The 24196-nt window shown below is 32.5% G+C and overlaps 1 protein-coding gene across 2 annotated transcripts in view; it reads left to right on the top strand.

The window, feature by feature from the left end:
- The window catches only part of LOC148603509 (ubiquitin carboxyl-terminal hydrolase 40-like), a 33043-nt gene that overhangs the window by 1524 nt on the left and 7323 nt on the right, over nt 1-24196 (top strand). The window contains exons 2-24 of one of the 2 annotated variants that reach the window (XM_088553910.1): nt 908-975; nt 1380-1493; nt 2535-2660; nt 5355-5393; nt 6202-6348; nt 7712-7798; nt 10060-10116; nt 11834-11953; nt 12260-12394; nt 13580-13648; nt 13925-14064; nt 14554-14714; nt 15024-15105; nt 16026-16194; nt 16535-16619; nt 16994-17067; nt 17251-17440; nt 18026-18131; nt 19353-19428; nt 19778-19828; nt 21684-21792; nt 21983-22195; nt 22756-22895. In XM_088553910.1, the coding sequence (XP_088410036.1) occupies nt 908-975; nt 1380-1493; nt 2535-2660; nt 5355-5393; nt 6202-6348; nt 7712-7798; nt 10060-10116; nt 11834-11953; nt 12260-12394; nt 13580-13648; nt 13925-14064; nt 14554-14714; nt 15024-15105; nt 16026-16194; nt 16535-16619; nt 16994-17067; nt 17251-17440; nt 18026-18131; nt 19353-19428; nt 19778-19828; nt 21684-21792; nt 21983-22195; nt 22756-22895 (2558 nt within the window). Of the gene's footprint in view, nt 1-907; nt 976-1379; nt 1494-2051; nt 2139-2534; nt 2661-5354; nt 5394-6201; nt 6349-7711; nt 7799-10059; nt 10117-11833; nt 11954-12259; nt 12395-13579; nt 13649-13924; nt 14065-14553; nt 14715-15023; nt 15106-16025; nt 16195-16534; nt 16620-16993; nt 17068-17250; nt 17441-18025; nt 18132-19352; nt 19429-19777; nt 19829-21683; nt 21793-21982; nt 22196-22755; nt 22896-24196 lie in introns of those variants that run through there. The other variant, XM_088553912.1, reaches the window with a different exon arrangement.

The following is a 24196-nucleotide window of genomic DNA, read 5'->3' as shown; positions in this document are numbered from 1 at the left end:
CTCGAACTGGATATTGATACTTTTTCTGGACATAAATACAGTGAACCAAGTTAATAAGTACAACCACTTAAGCTTGCTTCAGGAATATATAAAAGTTTTTATTTATGCAAACTTGCAGTCAGAACAGCTAGTACAATGAACATTTTACTTTTCTTGAAATACTGCTCTAGTTGTAATGCTTATAGCCTTTTGCACCAGTGTAGTATGATGAGTTTTCAAATCCCTGTATGACTAGTCATTTTCACATATGGGGAAGAAAATGTTTTCATTTCCTAATAGACTGATTGATTCATAAGTTATACATTTACTTTTAATTTGTATCGACTAATGATATGATATTCTAGTAACTAGTTATGCATCTTGTATGTAAACAAGACTTTATGAAATATGCATTGTCCCCAACCTCATTTAAATGAGATTCTGTTACTGTTTTCAGTAAGTGTAAACCTTATGTACTTTATCAGTATTTTTTGTTGTGGGGGGGGGGCTAGAATTTCCATAACTTCAAACAAATAGTTTTATTTGTAATTTTCTAAGGTTTCATCCTATAATTTATTTTTTTTGTTTGATAATCAAACAGAGTTAGAAAGAGTAGCCTGCCTACCAGCCCACCAGCCTGAGACTGGCTATTTTTTGGCAGGGCTGGCTAATTTTAGGAAAAATCTTTATAGCCATATAGTTAATATATTGAAAAATTGTATTCAGAACTGGCTTTTGAGTGAGTTTCCTACCCTGAATCAAAATGACGGTATCTATGAAAACATCAACACATACATGTAATATGGATATAGCATGGTTTTATTTAATCAACCAAAGGGTCCATATGCAGAAACTTCATTTTAACACCGAGGAGTTTTTACAACATACAGTATGGTATTCTTTTAAACTGTGTGCTGTTCTGTTTCAGAATCACTCTTTGCTTTGGGAAAACAAGATCTTGGCCGTTTAGAAAATAAGGATAGACCAGGGGAAAAGGTAATTGTTACATACTTTTGCATTAGGATAGACTGTAAAACTCAGATTGTTACGCAGGATTAAATGTTGAACTCGGAATGTTACACATGAAAGTGACATGATAGAATGTAAAACTTAGATTGGGTGATTGGGAGTTTGATCTTAGATTTGGAGGAGTTTTAACAACATTTATTCATTGTGGAAATGTAACTGATGTAAACATTTCAGTTTTTAGTGTTTTTCCACCTTTACATTATTTGCTTATATCTGTAATTGCCTGTCAGCAAAAATACTCCATCTTCAGTCTAGGTAACTTATGAGTTGTCTGAAAAGAACCCATATCAAAATGAAAACTGTATAAAACAATATGGCTGTCCCTGCTAAAATTAGGGCATAGAATAGAATCTATATTCAATCTGTTTTAGGTTCGCATTATACCACTACAACTTCAGAGACTGTTTGCTAGATTGTTGCTTAGCAACCAACAGAGTATTTCAACCACTGAGTTAACAGACAGCTTTGGGTGGAACAATAATGAGGTCTGTTCAGGTTAATTATACAGGTTAGAAGGGATATTAGAGAAGCAGTTTGCATGAAACAAATGCCTGTGAGGCCCTTCTTAAAACAACTTGCTAGGGGTATTCACCCTCAGGTGCAGGAGGTTGTTTTTTCAATCCCTGGCCAAGTCATTAGGAATTCAAAATTGGTAATCATTAGAGCTTATTTTTGCTGTTAACCTACACCGAATCCAAGTACAGTTTTCTTATCTGATCTTATCTTACTTTACCACCAGGCATGCAGGAGATACAGAAATGTTTATTTGACTTGGAGTCAGAATTGTGTATCTGAGTGGGTTGGTTTACCCTAGTGTGGGCTAGCACATTAAGAATCAGGCTGTTGTGTTGATCTAATACAGAGCAGGGTCTGTTTGATTAGATTAGGGGGTTTGTCTATAAATACAAAGTAGGGTCTGTTTGATTGATCAATAATGTTATCATCTTGAAATATATGAAATATCGCCATTGAATGTTAATTTACAATCAATTAATCAATACAATCTAGGATATTGGTATGTTAATTCTTTTTTCTTCTTAAAGCATAAAAAGGACATTTTCATGAAATAAATGAGAGTAAAAAAAAAGAAGGATTTTCTTGTGAATGAAGAAAATATATTTTTTGAGAAGGTAGGTTGTTTGGTGAGATGGTTGATTAAAAACAAACAAATTTTTTTTCACAGATAGTCTAAACTATCATATTTCCATCATGTGATTATCTGCAGTATAAGATTGGAAAGGAAGTAACAAACCTGAAGTTTGCTAGTAAAGCAAATATGTGAGGGTTTAAATTGTTATGAGATAACATGGTAAAAAATTGTTATCATCACACTAAAAAATAGTACACATATAAGAACACAAAAATGAGAACTGTTTAGCCTTCATCATAGAGTGCTTTTCTCCCTAAGCAGTAAGCTTTCTTCTTTACAGGCCTAACCTGACATTCTTACATTAATTGGATAAGAGAACTTCAGATTTAATGTTAAAATTAATTTTGTATTTTGATTTATTCAATCTTACTTGTAGGAACTACAGCAGCACGATGTACAGGAATTAAACAGGATTTTATTCAGTGCTATTGAAGCTTCTCTGGTAGGAACACCTGGTAAAGATCTCATCAACAGGTTATATCATGGTACTGTGGTCAACCAGGTAAAACAACATTGTTGTATATAGACTAGCATTAATACTCAACATCGCGAGGTTAACGATAGACGTTCGGTTGAACTGGAATAGGTATCAGACAGGCAGCAGAATTAGGTCAAGGAAGAGAATTCATTGTGAAAGTAGCCTTTAGATTGATTTAAAATTGTAATATGCAATTATTCCAAGATAAAATTAAAAAAAAAAGAATTATTAACAGTGTCTAGATCCGGTATGCTGAATTAGTTTTGTAAAAATGGAAAACGGTTTACCTATCCTATTTTGTCCCTATCAGCCATCTTCACTTTTTCAGTGCTTGAACAAACATAAGAAAAGTATATAAGTGTGATGCTCGGTTGTTGGCTGTGCGTAACTCATTTGATTTTATTTATATTAGTCCTTGTGACGTGTATACTCTCTCCTGAAGAGTGCCATGTTGGTTATACAGCGATCATCATGCAATCATCTGAGTGTTCAATCATTAGTCCGTCTGTTCTCACACATTTGGTTTCTAAAGTCATGCAGATGATGATTCACCACCTATTTGATATTTAACCTTTAACCTTAAGATGTATTTCATAAACCCGTTAAATCAATTTACAATTCCTGTTTGTTTCCCATGAAATGCTGTCCATCATAAGATACTTTTTACTAGTTACTATAAAATGCTGTACAAATCTTTCAATACTTTTTTTAAATGGATTGTTATGGTGTATCCATCTGCACCATAAAAACTGATTTATTCAACAGGTCATAGTTTTCCTTTCCTCGTTTGCCTACCCTGGCATTGACTTTTTATGAGCAACTCGGTGTGTGTTTCTAGAAAAGCAGAAGACACTTACCCTACAGGTGCACTTGGTCCATGCTCCCAGTTTTTAGTGGAGTCTGAGTCAATCATTTGCTTTTGTTACTTTGTATGTATCATTTTACTTACTTTATGTGCTTTGTTGTGTATGTCTGTTTTCCACGTCTGGTCTTTGTCCCTGGATTACATTCTTTTGATTACCGCTATAACCTTGGTTCCCTTGATTAATCTTTCACAGTAATTTTTTCACAATTCAATTAAAATTTAGTTATCAATATCGTTTAACCCATCTTTCACAGACACTTTCATATTTAAAACATTAGCCATAATTCGATGAGGAATTTTCAGTCATGATATTCATTTACAAAACATTTGCATATACAGTGAAACTTACATCTAAACCAAACTCCAATTGAACTGAGAGATTTATTTAGTTAAGATGTTTGTTTACACAGGTTTATAAAATATTGAGACTGATATGAAGGGACCTCAGATGTCTGGTTTTCATGGGTTACCGGTTTATCCAGGGTTCGGTTAACTGTATCACATTTTGTCACATTTGCATGATTCTAAGATGGATCTTTAAAAATATTAAAATCTTGTCAAACCTGAAAACTATGTTGTAGTCTATATAATACACACATGTCATTTTTAATTATGGTGTATGTATTGCATTTATCCTTGGGAAGTAAATTTTCGCTAGGGAATTTCGCTAGTTGCACATTGTATCTGTGATTTTTTTTTAAGTTGTCATATCCCTTTAATGATTTATAAAATACATTTTATTGGAATGAAACCTGTCTATGCAGAACCTGTTTTGGACTTCCAAGATTTGCTCCTTTTATACACTTGTTTGGTTTACCAAGGTTTAAAGTATATATATATATTGATGTAAAAGAACTTTAAAATATGTCTGGTTTAAACAAGTTTTAGGATTATTCAGAGTCTGGTTTTGACAGGTTTTGGGATTATTCAGAGTCTGGTTTAAACAGGTTTTGGGATTATTCAGTCTGGTTTTGACTGGTTTTGGGATTATTCAGAGCCTGGTTTAGACAGGTTTTGGGATTATTCAGAGTCTAGTTTAAATAGGTTTGGGATTATTCAGATTTTTGTTTGGATAGATTCGGGGATTATTCAGAGTCTGGTTTAAACAGGTTTTGGGATTATTCAGTCTGGTTTTGAACGGTTTTGGGATTATTCAGAGTCTGGTTTAAACAGGTTTGGGATTATTCAGAGTTTTGTTTGGATAGATTCGGGGATTATTCAGAATTTGGTTTGGACAGGTTTTGGGATTATTCATAGTTTTGTTTGGATAGATTTGGGGATTATTTGGAGTCTGGTTTAGACAGGTTTAGGGATTGTTCAGAATCTGATTTAAACAGGTTTGGGATTATTCAGAGGTTGGTTTGGACAAGTTCTGGGATTATTCAGGGTCTGGTTTAGACAGGTTTTGGGATTTATCAGAGTCTGGTTTAAACATGTTTGGGATTATTCAGAATCTGGTTTAAACAGGTTTCTCTGTCTATCATTTTAAGTAACAATTACCAAGTAAGTTATCTCAAGAAATTACAAATATTGCAGTAGCTTACACTTGAAATAAATATATCTTAGGGAGCACTTCTATTCCATGATAACATATGTGTGTCTTCTAAGGCTATCATCTTCATGTACATGTATAAACTAGTGCATTTTATTTTAAACTTACTTATTTATTTAGACTTCTTGTCTTATTGGACTATACTTTTAGATCAGTTTGGTCATACATAGTTTAATAATTTAAGTACTACATCATTGAATATTTCATTCATCACAAGGGTTCAATTGTTTCTTCACATACTGACAATGAATAACATTTTTTATAATTACAAGAAAATTATACTCTTTTTTTTCATTTGTAGATAATTTGCTATGAGTGTGGCCAAATCAGTGAAAGAGAGGTAAATTGTAGAAACCAAATTGTTAAGCCATATGATTTAGTATTGATAATAGATTATTATTATTATTATTATTATTATTACATTAATGATATTGATAATAATAATATTTTTCAAGACGTACTTGAGGTTTCAACTAAAGAAAAACAAATTGTATAATGCAAAATGGATGATTTATAGAATATATTGGGGAAGCTGTAACACATTTAGCCAATTATGAATGGCTATCCAGACAATATGTTTAAAAATAAAGTTTCAGTTATTAATAGATATTCTCTATCAACCCCAAAATGTCAATTGAAGGTCAAATACCTTGGTTTTTAGAAATTATATTAATACTTCATAAGTAATACAGTCATACATAATATTCATCTGGTAGTACCTACAAAAGAAAGAAAAAAATCAAGGGAACCAAGATTCTAGTGGAAATTAAAAGAATATAAGTCCAGGGACAAAGACCAAATATGGAAACCAGACAAACATAACTAAGAAAATAAAGTAACTAAAATCACATCAGTGGATCACATCAGTAATTCTCTAAAAAAGATTATAGCTTCTGTGTAAATACAAGAATGTACAAAGTCATTTTCTCGATCTTTTATATGGAAATAAGCTAATTTAATTTCTAACACATTCCAGTCCAAATAAAGATTTTATCCTTTTAAATCAAAACTTTATTTGAATTGCAGACTCTGGACCAATCAGTGTCAGTGGTGTCACAGAACCAAATAAGTTTACACAAAATAATCTATGTTACCCAAAGAATACTAACCAATCAAGTTCATATTAATTAATATTGTGTTAATTGCAGGAGGATTTCCTAGATCTGACAGTAACTGTAGCTGGTAACAATTGTTTAGATCAGGGATTGTATAGTAGTTTCATAGACATGGAAAGTCTGGATGGAAAAAATCAGTACAAGTGTGACAGATGTAAGAAACTTGTCAATGCAAAAAAGGTATGTGTTGATTGGTACAAAAGTTCTTCAACTCATTGATTAGATCATTCTTAGTTCCCTTCTTGGTTCTTCGACCATTTTTCATGAAACCAATGAAGGAGGAAGGCATTTCTTTCTACTTTTAGTTGCCCCCCCCTCCCCAAAAAAAAAAAAAAAAAAGATAGAAAAAGAACTTATATAGTGAAGGTTTTTATTTTGTACATCAACCAGAAAAATGATGAGGGAGGTGCTTCCCATATGGCAAAAAAAAATTGGCAGTTGGACGGTCTTGTAAGAGATTATGGTCTTAATTCTATTTCTTGAAATATTTTTAAGTCCTCATTATAAATATATTGTTAAGCATGTGGTTCTTCAGAAAGGAAAAGTATGTCATTTTGTAATGTAGGAACCAATTTTTTTTGTTTCGTTTTTAGAAATATGCTGTGAGAGTTTGAAGTTCTCATTTGATGATAAAAACATTCTTCAATGAAAAGCTAAGTCTGAAAGTATAGAAAAAATCCATAATGAAACATGGTCTAATGGGAGATAATGATCGTTATGGTGTATCCATCAGCACCATGAAAACTGATTTATTCAATGGGTCATAGTTTTCCTTTCCTCGTTTGTCTACCCCGGACTTGACTTTTTATGAGCAACTTGGCGGGTGTTTCTAGAAAAGCAGAGGACGCTTATCCTACCGGTGCACCTGGTACATGCTCCCAGTTTTTAGTGGAGTCCGAGTCGCTCATTTACTTTTGTTACTTTGTATGTATGATTTTAGTTACTTTATGTTCTTTGTTGTGTGTGTCTGTTTTCCATGTCTGGTCTTTGTCCCTGGATTACATTCTTTTGATTACCGCTATAACCTTGGTTCCATTGATTACTCTTTGATTACCGCTATAACCTTGGTTCCATTGATTACCGCTATAACCTTGGTTCCATTGATTTCTCTTTGATTACCGCTATAACCTTGGTTCCATTGATTACTCTTTGATTACCGCTATAACCTTGGTTCCCTTGATTACTCTTTTATACTTATAATAGTTTTGAGCTCCAACATGTGACCTTAGTAATATCTCATTTCTGATTAAAGCAGTTATGTTGATGTAAGAATTAATAGCTAAAACCTTATTATTCTTATCACAAATGGACTGCTTGGGAAAAGTTACAAGTATGCTTAAGCATGTTCTTCACCTTGAAATACATATATAATGCATCATCATTTCTTGCCTTTTGATACATATTGTAAGTTCTTATGAATATAAATTATAGAATTAAATGGTTAATGTTTTGTAACATTTGAAAGAGAGGCTATTTTTCAGTAAGACAAACACATATACAGTTACCAATGTATTTTTTTTTGTATTTCTGATTATTTTTTTAGGGAGCTAAAATAAGGAGCCTTCCAGAAATATTAACCATATCTCTTCTTAGGTTCAGTTTTGATTTGCAGAAGTTAGAGAGATATAAGGTAAGTATTATTTTTATATGATAAAAAAATGTGGTGTTCTTTTGGACATTACATGTCCAGTTAATTATTTGAGTATGTGTAAAAAAAAGTTTTTGAAATTGTACCACAAGGTGCCATACCAAAAAAGGACGGCTTTTTACTGATATTGGTGGTTGTGTGAAGAAGGGCCCAGACCCAGAAAAGGACTAGAAACAAACATTTTCATGATGTTTGGACCAAGGGTCCGGAAATTTTGACAGCCCATGCTGGACATTTTATCAAGTCTTTTTACATGCTCAGATCGAAAGTAAACATTGTATGTAGTTATTTTTAAGATAAATATTGGAAAGTGTGTTATTTCATCACATACTCTGTCTTTTACAAAATATCAGAGCGAGTGAACGAGTTTGGTTTTGGCCACATGTGGACATTCCAACATGTAAACAAAACATTGTATCTCTCTGACTTTTTCATCACATAGGCAAACAGCCAAAAATTCCGATTGATGAAAAAAACGTTGATTATTTATAAAAGAAAATCACCAACACTATTTTGTCCATTGATTTGAATGGTCTGTTGACTTCTGTGTTAAAATAAAACGATTCAATCGACGAATTAATAATTACAAACTACATGTACGACTGATTCGAAGTTTCAGTTCCACGTGCTTTTGTTACCTCTGAAAGATCGACATGAAAATAGTGGACTTGTCAATCTTTTTTCTTAATTAATAAATGTATGAAGATTCTCCGAGTTACTTCAATTAATTTGTATAGGCAATGGGGCTGCATGTGTACCGTTAATTCAATTATGCAATCAACTAATCAGTTACTGGTAAATCACAGTCACAGATGGCTGCACATCGGCTAAAACTGACACACACCTGTCAATTAATTTTCAATAAACAATTAGGAGACTGGTAGAGTGGATGTTTATACACTAAATTGTCGTCGGTCATTTGCAAAATTAGTCAGTCAATTACCGGCATTTTTTACCATTTCCGGATCCATGGTTTGGACAATAACTTAACTATAAGTGAATGAATCACTTTGAAGTTGTACCACAAGGAGCCATACTACTACTGGAAGGCTGGTATTGGTTTTAATGGTTTTGACTTGAACCTCTGAGGCCAGAAATAAGCATTTTCATGATGTCCAGACAAAAAACTTTAATATAGATAGTTCTACAGTTAATTCTACTTAATTGCATAACAGTAAATTGCAAACAATGTCTTAGGACAATATCAAGTTCCATTCATGTATAAGATTTCGCTTATTTGATTTGATTTTGACAGGCATTTTGTTTTTTATTATTTTGGGGTTATGTCACTTTGACTGTTAGGAATTCAGGTCAAAAAGGGGCCAGAAAAAATCATTTTTATAATGTTGGGATAGTAAGTTGACTATAGTGTAGAATGGATCTTAATAAAATAGTACAAGGTGTGATACTACAAAGATAATTGTGGGATTGCCCATTTGGCTGTTGGGGTGTGACATACTATTAAAGAATTAGTGGCAAAACGGGGGCCAAAAAAAGCATTTTCATTGTCTTTAGAGAAAAACTGGACTAAAGATAAATTGATTGCTTTGAAATTGTACAACAAAGTGTCATTCCCTTGGTTAAATTGATTGATATATTGGGGTTTAACGTCTAATATTTCAGTTATATCCAGGTGATGTACATGAAATTGATGATCATATGAATATAAAACCCCCAAAGGAAGCATGTGATTAATTTGAAGGTTTTGGCTGGAACCATTTATGTAAATATGGCCACTTTGATTCTTGTCAAACTCTTATCTTGTGTCAAATATTTAATCACAATGAAAATTCAGAGCAGTATCGAGCTTGAATGATTTGCTCATACTTGCCTGTACAATTCTAGGTTTGATTTCTGTGGTTGTATCAATCTTCAACCAGTGAAGCGTTTTATTCATATTTTTTTTCTAGAATAGTTCAAGATTTCACTGAATATTAAACTGTTAAACTAAACTCATTTCATAATGAACAATTTTTTTAGGGACACTTAATTCAGTTGAATCTTACACAATCTGTTGACAAAGTTACTTCTCATCCTACAGTAATTGTACAATTCAATAAAATATGACAATTTTGATTTTCACATTTATTTTTTATTTTCCCAGAATTCCACTTGTTTAATCTTCAGGTATTTCTACTTTTTCTCAAATTTCACTATATTAGTGAACTCATAAAAACAGAAGTTTTCAGATAAACAATAGGTTTATGTTGAACATTACACAACTGTAATATTTCTGTTTTAAGGAAACAGGAAAGTTAGTTTTTCCACATCTACTAGATATGGGACCATACTGTGAACAGGTAAGAATATAAGCTTACAACTTCAAAGTTTGTTGTTTAACAAAACCTTGGAAGGTCTTGTTTCATGTTAGTTTGTTTATTATCAAGATGTTTATTTATTTCATAAAATATGAATGGTTTATCATTTTAGTAGTTGGCATCATGAATTTTCACAGTATCTGATTTTTACACTTTCTGGTTGAAACTTGCAAGTATTGAAAGGTTGTAATGATAATATCCTAACTGGATTGATTGTTAGTTTTAAATACAATATTTTACATAATTTCAGGCTCCTAAATCTACTGAATATGAGTTCTTATCTGTAGTTTCTTCATTGATTTCAAATTCCTGAATCCACTGAGTATGAGTTCTTATCTATAGTTTCTACATTAATTTTAGACACCTGAATCCACTGAGTATGAGTTCTTATCTGTAGTTTCTACATTAATTTTAGCTCCTGAATCCACTGAGTATGAGTTCTTATCTGTAGTTTCTACATTAATTTTAGACCCCTGAATCCACTGAGTATGAGTTCTTATCTGTAGTTTCTACATTAATTTTAGACCCCTGAATCCACTGAGTATGAGTTCTTATCTGTAGTTTCTTCATTGATTTCAAATTCCTGAATCCACTGAGTATGAGTTCTTATCTGTAGTTTCTACATTAATTTTAGACCCCTGAATCCACTGAGTATGAGTTCTTATCTGTAGTTTCTACATTAATTTTAGCTCCTGAATCCACAGAGTATGAGTTCTTATCTGTAGTTTCTACATTAATTTAAGACCCCTGAATCCACTGAGTATGAGTTCTTATCTGTAGTTTCTACATTAATTTTAGGCTCCTGAATCCACTGAGTATGAGTTCTTATCTGTAGTTTCTACATTAATTTCAGGCTCCTGAATCCACTGAGTATGAGTTGTTCCCTGTAGTTTCTTCATTGATTTCAGGCTCCTGAATCAACTGAGGACATGGAGTATGAGTTACTCTCTGTAGTTTTTACATTAATTTTAGGCTCCTGAATCCAGTGAGTATGACTTCTTCTCTGTATTTTCTACATTAATTTTAGGCTCCTGAGTCCACTGAGTATGAGTTGTTCTCTGTAGTTTTTACATTAATTTCAGATTCCTGAACCACTAATTTCGAGTTGTTCTCTGTAGTTATACATTGATTGCAGGCTCCTGAATCCACTGAGTATGAATTGTTTTCTGTAGTTTTTTCATTGATTTCAGGCTCCTGAATCCACTGAGTATGAGTTGTTCCCTGTAGTTTCCTCATTGATTTTAGGCTCCTGAATCAACTGAGGACATGGGGTATGAGTTACTCTCTGTGGTTTTTACATTAATTTTAGGCTCCTGAATCCAGTGAGTATGACTTCTTCTCGGTAGTTTTTACATTAATTTTAGTAGTGAGTCCAGTGAGTATGAGTTGTTCTCTCTAGTTTATACATTAATTTCAGATTCCTGAACCACTAAGTTCGAGTTGTTCTCTGTAGTTATACATTGATTTCAGGCTCCTGAATCAACTGAGGACATGGAGTATGAGTTACTCTCTGTGGTTTTTACATTAATTTTAGGCTCCTGAATCCAGTGAGTATGACTTCTTCTCTGTAGTTTGTACATTAATTTTAGGCTCCTGAGTCCAGTGAGTATGAGTTGTTCTCTGTAGTTTTTACATTAATCTTTAGATTCCTGAATCCACTAAGTTTGAGTTGTTCTCTGTAGTTATACATTGATTTCAGGCTCCTGAATCCACTGAGTATGAGTTGTTTTCTGTAGTTATACATAAAGGTGGAGCTTATGGTGGACATTACCATGCTTTTATTAGAGATGTTGACTCTCTGGGAAACTGGACACATCCTGTAAGTAAAGACAAACCAAGCTGAAAAATTTCTTGATATTAAAACACTCCACGAAAAATAGTTCATTTTCATATTTCATAAAATACTCTGAAAAGTTCATTACACTATTCCTTCTTAAGGGTACACATTTTTGTGGTACAATCCAATATCATGTTAAGTTTCCCAACAAGAAGTTTAATTCATTTGAAACCAATAGAATGAATTAAAAATGCATCTATTTAACACATTTTAACAAACCAGGAAAATAAATAACCATTAGAATGAAGTATTTATACAGTCACAGTACTATCTTGTTGTAAATGATAGGATGAGGAACCAATTCAGCTACCCACTGACCCCAGGACTGGAGAAGTAGACTATATAGAAGTAGATTCACCGGTAGAGTTAATACAGGCTATTCTTGTCAGAAATACTGTTCTTAACATTGACAAACTCTGTGCAGTGAGTATTTTGTTAAGGCCAAGAAAAAAAATGTCTGTTTAAGGTTACTTTGTATGATAAAATAGGGTAAGTTGGTAAAATTATTTTATATAGATTTTTTTTCTTTGATAGTTCTCAAGTAAACAATGATAGTTCTGTAGCATTTTGTAAAATGTGCTCAGGTAAGCAGAAAAAATAGGGTAGCTAGGGTAATCATAAACGGACATATTTTTGTCTTGGCCTTATGCTTTACTTTGATGACAATATATTTATTTTTAAGTCTTGATCATTGGCCATTAGTAGTGTACTCTTACTTAACTTTTATGTTCCAGTAGATTAGATTTTACAAAGCAGTTCTGCTAAAAATAATTGAAATAATAAAACTATATCTGTTGGTGAGAAAAAGAATCGAACACCACAAGGAATGCAAGACTTGGAAATTTCAGACACCGTCAGATTTCTTCTGTCATTATTGAAACCTGAAAGTGTCTGAAATTTCTTAGTCTTGCATTTCTGTCGGTGTTTGTTATCTTTTTCTCATTTTATAATTAATTTTGTGATTAGTATGCCAATTCAGTAAGCTTAGCTTGTCGAAATTCTTTTGTATTGGTATTTGTATGACATCATGAAATGTTTTATTTTGACAGAAGGAAGGTAAAAAATAGAAATGCCTTTGTATTATAGTGAGAAAAGTAAAACTCACATAGCTAAAAAATAGGAACACTGTTGTCTTAAAAATGAGAGAAGGAAATTTCACATGGCTAAAATAAAGAATATACATGTTCCAGAAGTGAACATGATATATACCTTGAGCATATATTATGTTCATTGTGATAGTTAGGCCTTTCAAGGTAAATGTCTTGGTTCTCAGGGCATCTTTGTAAAAACCAATGAGGGAGAGTGACATTTCTTTTTATCTTCTTATTCCTCTTCATCAGGGTGCTTTTTTTCATTGTTCAAAGACAGAAAAAAAGAAGAGAGGGGTAGGTTATACCACATACAAAGAAATCCTGTTGATATATTTTTTTATGTTTCTTTCCATCCATCATTCCTCTTTTTGTCATTGCAACTGCTGTCAAATTACTGAACATAATCTTATTTTGGTAATGAGACTTTGGAGGGACTGAGGAGCAAGAAACTGAATTTGAATGGCCTTATTAACCAGATTGATTGCAACTTAAAAAATCCTTCTTTCTTCTTTTTCAGGAGATCAATAAACAAACAGGTGTATCATGGAACAAAAGATTTAGGAAGACTCATGGTTCTATAGTTAAGGTTGGTAGACAATTAGGAGAAAATATTGTATTTGAAGATTTGGAAGTGCCTGTCAATGATTTGACAGTCATAAATTTGAGTTGGTGGTACAGTTCATTCATTCAACTTCTGTCCTCATATGCAAAGTTGCACTAACACAGCATACTCGAAAAAAATCTGTTTCGACCAATCAGTAATTGCATGAGCCAAAGCATTTGCCATAATAAGTCAGTGTGATGTCTGACATTCTGTCAAGTCTCTATATAATTTTATCATGTATTTAAATTAATTTTCCAGTTTTTAGAGAGGAATAATGATGTTTTCACCTTTGATCCAGCCAGCAACCAGGTAACACTAGGGAGTTCTGCAAGCCAATCAAATAAAATTCAGGAAACAGTAGCAGCTCCCAATTCTTCAAATCAAACTAAAAATAAAAGGTATTATTTGAATACATATTACATATCTTTTTTTAGAAAATTCAATCATATATCCGTATATACTTAATGAAAGTATACAGAAAAGTACAAGTCCTTCTCTGTTGTGCCAACTAGACAAAGTAGTTCTACTCAGCCAAAAGTGCTACATGTGATAATCATATTATCTTGTTTTATTTGTATAAAAATCATTGGAAAATTTACATATGATTGTCATATGATTATCATGTGTAAATATTGGCTTGCTAACATATGATTATCATATGCTTGTGAAAAATATATGTTTATCAAATGATAATAGTGATATTCATGCTATACATGGATATTTTAAATTGATATGAATGTTAATCGTATGTTACTTTTTGTGTGTGGCACTTTTGACTGTGTATTGTTTAAATTTTTCAATTTCATAAAAGACTTTCATTTTATGAGAAGTACATTGACTACATGCCTGATTTGAAATGAACCTAATGTTTTTTTTTCTTTGAACAGACCAGTATCACCAAACCCACTTAAGGGACATGCATGGTTTAACTTTGATGATTCAAGGGTTAGTCCTATTAGAGTTAATGAGATAGAAAAACAGTTCCAAGGGAAAGAGAGTGCTTATATGTTATTCTATAGGAAGAGGACGTTATCTGCTGTGGAAGAAGGTACATTATATGAAAAAAGAAATGAAAGATTCAGTAGAAAGTTTTCGATTCTGAAAGGTGTTCTTGTAAACTGAAATGCCTACCTACAGGCTGTTAGTTCTGTCAGCTAGCGCAATAAAAAATGTCTTAGCATGTCAGACTAACACAAAGCAGAGTTCTGGTTTGATTGGCCAAATGTTCTCATTCTGAAATGCATAAAATATCTTACATAGGGCATTAAACCACAATCAATCAATTCATAGCTTCTATTAACCTTGCCTTTAGTGTACCAATTCAAATATATTTGTCCTATTTTGTGGTTATTATCAGCTGCCGGTAATCCTGCCTATAAAGTACCAGACAGTCTAGTCACTGAAATTATAATAGAAAATGATGAACTACAGAGAAAAAGGTAAGTGTAATTACATCAGATGATCAAGACTTTGTGGTGGCTGTCTTGTTCATTTTATTGAGTTGGGTTTAAGGGGATGCATACCTGTTAAAACCTTAAGAGCAGTTGGTGTGAGAGATTTTTTCCCATTGACACCATCTTATGTGGGAGAATTCACATAAAAGCAAACTTTTGATTTAAAAATCTAATTGTTTAGTATTTTTTTAAGAAAATATATTGATTTAATCAAAAATCTCCCACAAATCCTACATTTTTATGTAAGAGATTCCAGTTTTCTTATTGATTTTGTGGGAGTATCCCACTATTGCGGGAGGTTTGAGTGGTATGGAGTTGGGGGTGGGGGGAGTGAATTATGTTACTATCAAAGAAAAAAATATTTATACAGTTTATATCGACTCTTAGTTGCCATTAAGCACTTGTCATTTAGTGTAAGTTAGTCTTGATGATTTGTTGATGCAGTTGTTGTCTTGTTGGCATGGTAACTATGCTTATGCAAAATTGCTTCTATCAGAAAGTTACTCTGTATTTTGATAATGAGTAACCATATAGCACGAGTGGATGTTTAATTGTATATCAGCTATTCATACTTGGTATGTGCAGATTTATTATTGAGTTGCCAATATTCATTTTTTATTTCCTCATCTTAAGGCATCTTAATGAATATCTATTTTGGTCTAAAGTCAGATTTTGTAAGTTTAATAATTAAAATTTTTTATGTTTTATGGTTTATGTTTTGTAAATTGTATGGAAATGATAATTTTACATTGATTTTCCAGATGTTTCATATACACTCAGACCATACAGGTGTTTATCAAAAATACAATATTGTCTCTAGGCATACAGCTAAAATTTCAATTTGATCTGGAGTGGAACATAGATAAATACTTATGAAAAGTATTTTTATTTCCATTTAAATTCAGAGAAGAATTTGAGGTAGAGATGAACAGAGTTGCCATACAGATCCACTTTAGTCAGTCCTATCAGTACTTCTCTGGGGCCTTACAACCAATGTTAGATCAATGTGGGTGGATGGAGCTAAATATAGACAGGAGAAAAACCATTGCTGATTTAAAAATAGCTGTTCAAGAGGTGAGTCCAATCCTTTTACAGCTGAAAATCAATATCTTCTTAGAAAAAAAATTTTGAAATGTGGTCTGAGAGATAAATTCATCTTTCATTAACTGTTCTGAAAAGAATATGCTTAAAATGAGAGCATATGTCATCATGAAGTATATTACTTTAATAAACATATAGTGGAAAAATTTCATCCTGCATAAATGTTATTAATAATATTCAGTGTTGAAGAGTCAATTCTTGAAATAAGATCTGTATAAAAATAAAAACAGTCAACATATAATATCCACATGATTTTTATCAACAGCATAATAGAATAATATATCATTTTAAGTTTATATGTCATGAATTGTAGTTAGGAGAAATAGTGCCTGAAGTTTTTGTACTACAGAGGATGAGAGAGCTACCAGCTGGATTCCATTTGTATGATTTTGTCTCAGGTACATTAATAATATGTTTACTGGAAGTAAATTATTCTATTGTTATTGATTTACTTGCAACGTTGATGATTTTTTATTAAAAATCCTCGAAACTGATATTTTGTTTATGTAAAAAAATATGAATATGAGTTTGTATTTAAAATATAGAGATTTTATTAACATAGCTAAAGGCTTTTCCAGTAAAATTTCCCTTAGAGGGCTGGAACACCACAATTCGTAAGGCATACAACCAAGAGAATTAATTTTGTTTTTGCAATACATTAAATTGTGTAAAATATCAGAATAACCCTAACCAAGGTTTTAATATTTAAGTGGCATTCCACCCCTCGGGGGATATTTTACTGGAAAAGTAAAATACGTGTTTTTAATTTCAGGGGATGATACCAAACAAATAAGAGATTTATGTATAGACAATGGAACCATGTTGTTTGTGTGGAATGGCTGCCAGGTAAGTTTTAATTTTCATGTTGATGAATACGATAAATGAATACAATAGATATGGTATATTTTTGTTTCATATGACAGAAATTAGAATTGTAAATTTCCCATAATATGGAATGAGAAGAGGTATACTAAATTGAATTGTGATTAATATGTCTAATAATTAAACCCCTATTTTGTATATTTCAAGGTTAATGGTGACACTGTACATTTTGGTAGAGATAAAGAACCAATCCTACTGAATATCTCCTATGGTATTGATGGAAGATGTGTTAGAGGCTTTGCTAAATGTTTGACCTTGGAAGAATTTAAGGTCATGGTCAGTGAACAGACCGGTATTAGTGTGAAAAATCTTAGACTTAAACGAATGGTAGGTCAAGGTGAGTAATACTAAGCTCTTGTTTTTGGGAGATAAAAAAAATGTACTGTAAAATTCATAATTAAGGAAGATAACTCTGTAATTAAAACTAAAATACAATAGAAACTGTTGGATTTTCAATGTGGATTAAGAGCAGACAGATTAAAATAAATGATTATATATTTTATCATATAGACCTAAAAAGCAACTTAATAACAAAATAAAAATATGTAGCCTTTTTTGGGGTGTATCACATATTACAGAATTTGCTTTTACAAAGACTACTACTTAAATATACAAATATAAACAAAATCTAATATAAGCCCTCATTGAAGAACTTGGATTTGGTCCATTATAGTGAGAAATAATTTTTTTTATCTGAGTGGATCATTGCAGAAAGAGTGAAACCATGATGAAATTCTGTAACAATTGGGCTATATCTATCAGATTCAAAAGGGATGATTGTAAATAACTTATTTCAATGAAATAGTGCAGTTTGCATTGAATTTATGGACATTAAAAGAAAAACTGGTATCATTTCACTTGAATTGCCTATTTCAGTAATTTAGAAATAATCAAGGTTAATTGTATTGTCATTTCCCTTCAGATACAAACCCTAAGCTTGTGGATTTCACTAATGACCTTCTAGATACAACATTAGAAGCACTGAAGCTGAAGGATGGGGATGAAGTTCTTGTAGAAAACAAACAAGAGTAAGATATATTGAACGTCTTCATTGCTGGAATGTTTTAATGGATTACAAGGTTTATTTACCTTATAACATAGGAATTAGGGGCTGAAAAGGGTTCTTCAACTTAGTGTGAATGACTTATTTCTTGTGTCTGACTGCAAACTGCTTTATTTCTGGTCAGATTCTTGACTAATATTGCCAAATGAATTAAGAGCTGTATCAAGTTTAAGGAAATATGTACTTATTTGTTCCATATATTCAGGGTTCTACCTCTAATGTCATGCCAAGCTGCACCCTGTTTTTAGTGATTTTAAGAAAAGGAATGTCTTCAGTTTTTTTGTTTTTGTTTTTTTTTATGAAATTTGAAGTACAATGCAATCAAAAATCTTTTCTATCTTAAGCACAAGAATATACCGCTAGCCTAAATGAGTTTGATTATAGGATTGTACAGCTATTTTCAGTTGTTCATGTAATGTATGAAAGGATCTCGGAGCTCCCAAACTCAATGGCCGTTCATGTAATGTTTGGGAGTGGAGAATTCCGTTCATCTGTTCAATCCTTATAATTCTATCCGACTGTCAAAGTTACCCTCTGAGCGCCTCAGTCAGTTGTATTGATACACTGTGATTTTACGCTTCAATACACACACATTCCTTTGCACACGTATTGGAGCATGGACGAATATTTACACATAATCAACTGCACAATGACAGTGAAGGTGGCATGGATGAAGTGATAGTTGGCATTGAAAAATATTAGATTTAAACAATTCAACAAAAATATAATTATCAAGGATATACAAGGAAGAAGGAAAATTATAAAGGGTTCAGTCAGACTCAGTTATAAGTTTCTTTCCCCGAGATGAAAATTAATCTCTCTAAACAAACTTGACCGGTAAAATCATTGTGCATGTAATAAACTATTCTTACGGCTATATTATGCCATTCAGTTCGTTGCCACACTCTTCCAAACTACACGGCCGCCATATTGGTTTCAAGTTGACTGGCGTTCATGTCATGGCAACGATGCTCTTGGCCAATCAAAAACATGAAGAATGAAGAATCTCATGATTAGAATTATTATTAGATATAAGGCATATTCCTATATTTGAATTACCAAATATCAGTTGATTAAACGAAATAAAATCATAAATGGTTGAATTTATTTCCTGTTAAACACTGTTTTGAACACAAGAACTCTTGACTGTATAACTTTACTTTATATTTTTTTATTATTACTTCAGAGCAACAAGTTCTTGTAAAGTTTTACAGAACAAATTGACAACATTCCCTGTGTATATAGAGAATAGATGTACAGAGGTAAGATTTATAGGTTCTTACATTAATTCTGAAATTATCCATTTGATTTCTAACAAGCTTTCTGATTGGTTGTTCCTCTCTGAGCAAACCAGATTATTTTGGTACTGTGACATGACTCATTAAAATGATTCACAGTCAGCATTTCAAATAATCCTGGGTAAAATAAAGATTTGATTATAAATCAGTTTTTGGGTGAATGTTACAGGTAAAATGACTGAAGTCAATAATGAAAGCATGCAGTGTAATAATATCTGAATATTCATTGTTTTCTGTCTGATTTGAATGATTGATGTTATGTACATTATGTCATATTCTGTTAAGTGACATATCTAAATGTATTTTATTACAGATTTTAAGTGATGAAAATAGAAGAATTAGATTGGATGTGAAATCGGAAATGGTATGTATAATGAATCCAGTCTTCACGGAACTCCTTTTGAGAGGACTTTAAAAAGTGTTGGTTTAAGCAGGTTGTACTGTTTATTCAGGGTTCAATTTAGAAAGGTTTTCAGATTATTGAGGGTTCAGTTCAGACAGGTTTTACTGTCTATGCAGGGTTTAGTTTAGACTGGTTGTACTGTTTATTCAGGGTTCAGTTTAGACAGGTTTTGTTTTATTTATAGCACTAAATTTGGTTTTGTTTAAAAAGTACAAAAAGTAAATTAAAGTAGATTTGTTAAGGAGTCTTACATCATGAGTAAAATTTATTAAAAAGATGACTGAATAATGACAATGACACAATGACCTTTGGAACAGTTCATGTGGGAGATTCATTCCCACTGACACAGTCTCACATAGGAGGTTTTTACATCGAAGCAAATTTTTAAATGTATAAATTAAATTATTTAGTATTTTTTCACAGAAAATATACTGTAAATTTTGATATTTTGGTTGTACTTTTATTTTGGTTTATTTGCTGCTCCTGTAAAAGTGCAAAATTAAACATACCAAAATAAATCATATGTGAGTATTTAGATTGCCGATATATATATATATATATATATATATATATATATATATATGTGTATTATCATTGTTGAGTGAACAATAAACAATGAAGAAACAAATGCTTACCTAAAGTGACCCTGTTAACCTTATTAAAAAATAATGTAAATGTATTATTATCATTAATTTTATCCAGAAAAACTGAAGAATTAATCTGCCACTGGTAGCATTCGAATCAATCTGCCACTGGTAGCATTCGAATCAATCTGCCACTGGTAGCATTTGAATTAATCTGCCACTGGTAGCATTAGAATTAATCTGCCACTGGTAGCATTCGAATCAATCTGCCACTGGTAGCATTCGAATCAGTCTGCCACTGGTAGCATTAGAATCACTCTGCCACTGGTAGCATTTGAATCAATCTGCCACTGGTAGCATTCGAATTAATCTGCCACTGGTAGCATTCAAATCAGTCTGCCACTGGTAGCATTAGAATCAATCTGCCACTGGTAGCATTCGAATCAATCTGCCACTGGTAGCATTTGAATTAATCTGCCACTGGTAGCATTAGAATCAATCTGCCACTGGTAGCATTCGAATCAGTCTGCCACTGGTAGCATTAGAATCACTCTGCCACTGGTAGCATTCGAATCAGTCCGCCACTGGTAGCATTTGAATCAATCTGCCACTGGTAGCATTCGAATCAGTATGTCACTGGTAGCATTAGAATCAATCTGCCACTGGTAGCATTCGAATAGAATCAGTTTGCCACTGGTAGCATTCAAATTAATCTGCCACTGGTAGCATTAGAATCACTCTGCCACTGGTAGCATTCGAATCAGTCCGCCACTGGTAGCATTTGAATCAATCTGCCACTGGTAGCATTCGAATCAGTATGTCACTGGTAGCATTAGAATCACTCTGCCACTGGTAGCATTAGAATCACTCTGCCACTGGTAGCATTAGAATTAGATGGATTGTTTTTACTCTGATGGAAAAGGCCAAAATAAAACACACCAAATTTAAACATGTCAGGAAACCACCAAAATAACCAGACACCATTATATTACAGTAAATTGTTCAGTTACCTCCTGCAAAATCTTAATTTTAGGTGGAAGTACAAAAATTTTTATTGATTATATGGGAGTCTCCCCATACAGGTATGCAGTGTATTTTTAATAAAGAAGAGTGTGTGGTATTTGGTAAATAATACGTTTTAAATATTCAGTTTGATGTTTACTCCATCTTAATTCTGAAGCAAATTTCATTTTATCGTGAAAATTATACTAGGATTTTGTTTTTGATTGTAGTTGGTTGGTGAAATCAAGACAATGGCAATATCTAAGTTCTGTGTTCATAACTTGATTGATGGAGGTAGACTACGTATTGACCATGAGACTTTGGGTCTTAGGTCACCATGTAAGTTTAACTTAATACTTAGCAGTATATCTTTCTTTTAGAATCAGTCTGCCACTGGTAGCATAAGAATCAGTAGATGTTATCAAAGCATTATAAGTTTTGTTGTATTTTTATAATGTTTCTGAAATTTGTATCCATTTCTGACTGATTCCTACAAAGATTCATAGCTGGTATTGTACATTTATTTCAGTATATGAAAGTCATACAATTAATGAAGCTAATATATCAAAGGGAAGTAATCTAGTACTTGAACCAGGCCCTGCACCTAGCACTAATCAGATAACCTTGACCTTTACCCCTGGTGACCCAAGTGGTAACCTCTCAGATATAGAGGTCACATTGGACAAAATGAACACTGTGGATCAATGTTTACAATGTATGATTTTAAAGGCTGGGTTTTCTGGTGAGTATATATATAGACTCTGTTTCAAAGTTCATTTTGTAACCTGTTTTATTCCTTCTAACCGAAAATCTTCTGAATTACCATCATATCAGTGCTAGTTCGCTTTTAACGTTGTAAATTAAATATTATTAATGTTTAAGCTTTGGCGATGTACTAATTTTCCTGTTTTTTTTGGTGAAGAGAAGAGCGAAAAAAATTGTACCCCAGAAATTGATTTTTAAATTCTTTCTTAAACTCTGAAAATTGACACTGCGAATATGTTCACTTGACAGAATTTGCCAAAATTAGCAACTGTGAGATTAAAATGTTTACTGTACCTGTTTAAACTGCTTTAATCTTTTAGACAGGTACAGAGCTTGGTTAACATGGTGAATACTTGTGTTTGCAAAATTTCCTGCCTAAGTTTTCCTACACCATTGTGAAATTATTTGAATACTTTTTTAAATGGTATAATATAACTTCTGGTAATTGAAATTAGCTGCCATTTCATGCTTTTAGAAATAAGTATAAGGAGGGTATCAGTGTCACTTGTACAGGTCACATTTGATATTTTATTTAAGACGATGATTGGCATCTTCAGAAGACTAATTGGTGTGGGGAAGCAGCTGAAGTCTTAGACAACCTTGACCTAACCTTAGAAATGAGTTTAGTCAACCATGGCGATCATTTACTGCTGGTCAGAGGAAAACTTCCACCTAAGGTAGAAGATCAAAATAAATTTTGAAACAGTTAAAAAAAAAATAAAGTTTGGGGATATAGAAGAAGAAGAAGATGAAGATGATTTTATTTCCAAATTAAAGGGCCCCATATAAGGCATGGTTGACAGTACAAAAAACCATGATTTATACAAAATACACATAACTTTATCCAGCAGACGAACATTATGCATGTATGAATCACTTTTACCAGCTATATAAAGGTTTGGCATTATAAGTTGAAGTGCATGAAGCAAGACCGCATTTGTCAAATGCTTGTACAGAAAATTGACAGATCCAGGGGTGGGATGGTTTTAAAGCTTTTGTTGTTGGGGAAAATGAGTAAATGATTGCCTGGAACCCCCTTTTTTTAGCTCACCTGCCTGTAGGCCATGTGAGCTATTGCCATCATGTGTCCGTCATCGTCATCGTTAACAATTTCTTCAAACATCTTTTCCTCTGAAACTACTGAAAAGATTTGCATGAAACTTATGATGACTGTTCCTTAGAGTATCCTGCACAAAATGACTTTTGACTTTGGATTTTTGGTTGGTTAAAAAACATGGCCGCTGTTACTAAAAATAGATCATAGGGGTCAGATAGTAGATTTTTGCATATATCTTCAAAACTTAGGTTTAGCCAAATTCTGACATGAGTTAAAGTATTCAGCATGATGAGATCTATCTGTGGTTAAATTTTGGTGAAAATCTGTTGACCCATGTTGTAGTTATTGCCCTTTTTGGTCATTTTTGCTGTTTTTGATGTTATTACTTTCAAAAATCTTCTCAAAGACTACCAAACAGAATTCAATGAAAGTTGTAATTTTTTGTTTTTTAGAGTATCCTTAACAATATGACCACTTGGATATTTGATTGGTTAAAAAACATGGCCCCTATTACTAAAAATAGAACATAGGGGTCAGACAGCAGATTTTTGCATATATCTCCAAAACCATTCGGTTTGGTCAATATCTTTCAATTGCTGAAATATCCTTACTATAAGGCCTACAAAAGTATCTAAGGGATCAAAGTTGTCAGAAGACTCCATATAAGAGTTGTTGCACTTGAAAGGCAAAAAAAAACTATTATAGATAGAATAAAACTTTCAGTTTGATGAAATGATCCTCATGATAAATCCTAATAAAGTCTTCATGGAGTCAAAATTGTCAGAGAGAACTTGTTAGAGTTATTGCCCTTGAAAGGCAAAAATTTAACAAGGTGAGCGATTCAGGCTCCAGGGAGCCTCTTGTCATGAAAATCTCTGGATTTGCCCTTTGTAGTGGATAAATAGTTATTTTTTTTTAATC

Source organism: Perna viridis, chromosome 11, assembly GCF_037379345.1.
Source record: "Perna viridis isolate PV_CMFRI_1.1 ecotype Kerala chromosome 11, ASM3737934v1, whole genome shotgun sequence".
Lineage (NCBI taxonomy): Eukaryota > Metazoa > Mollusca > Bivalvia > Mytilida > Mytilidae > Perna > Perna viridis.
Note: the sequence above shows the minus strand (reverse complement) of the source record. Positions and strands in the feature narration are given on the sequence as shown.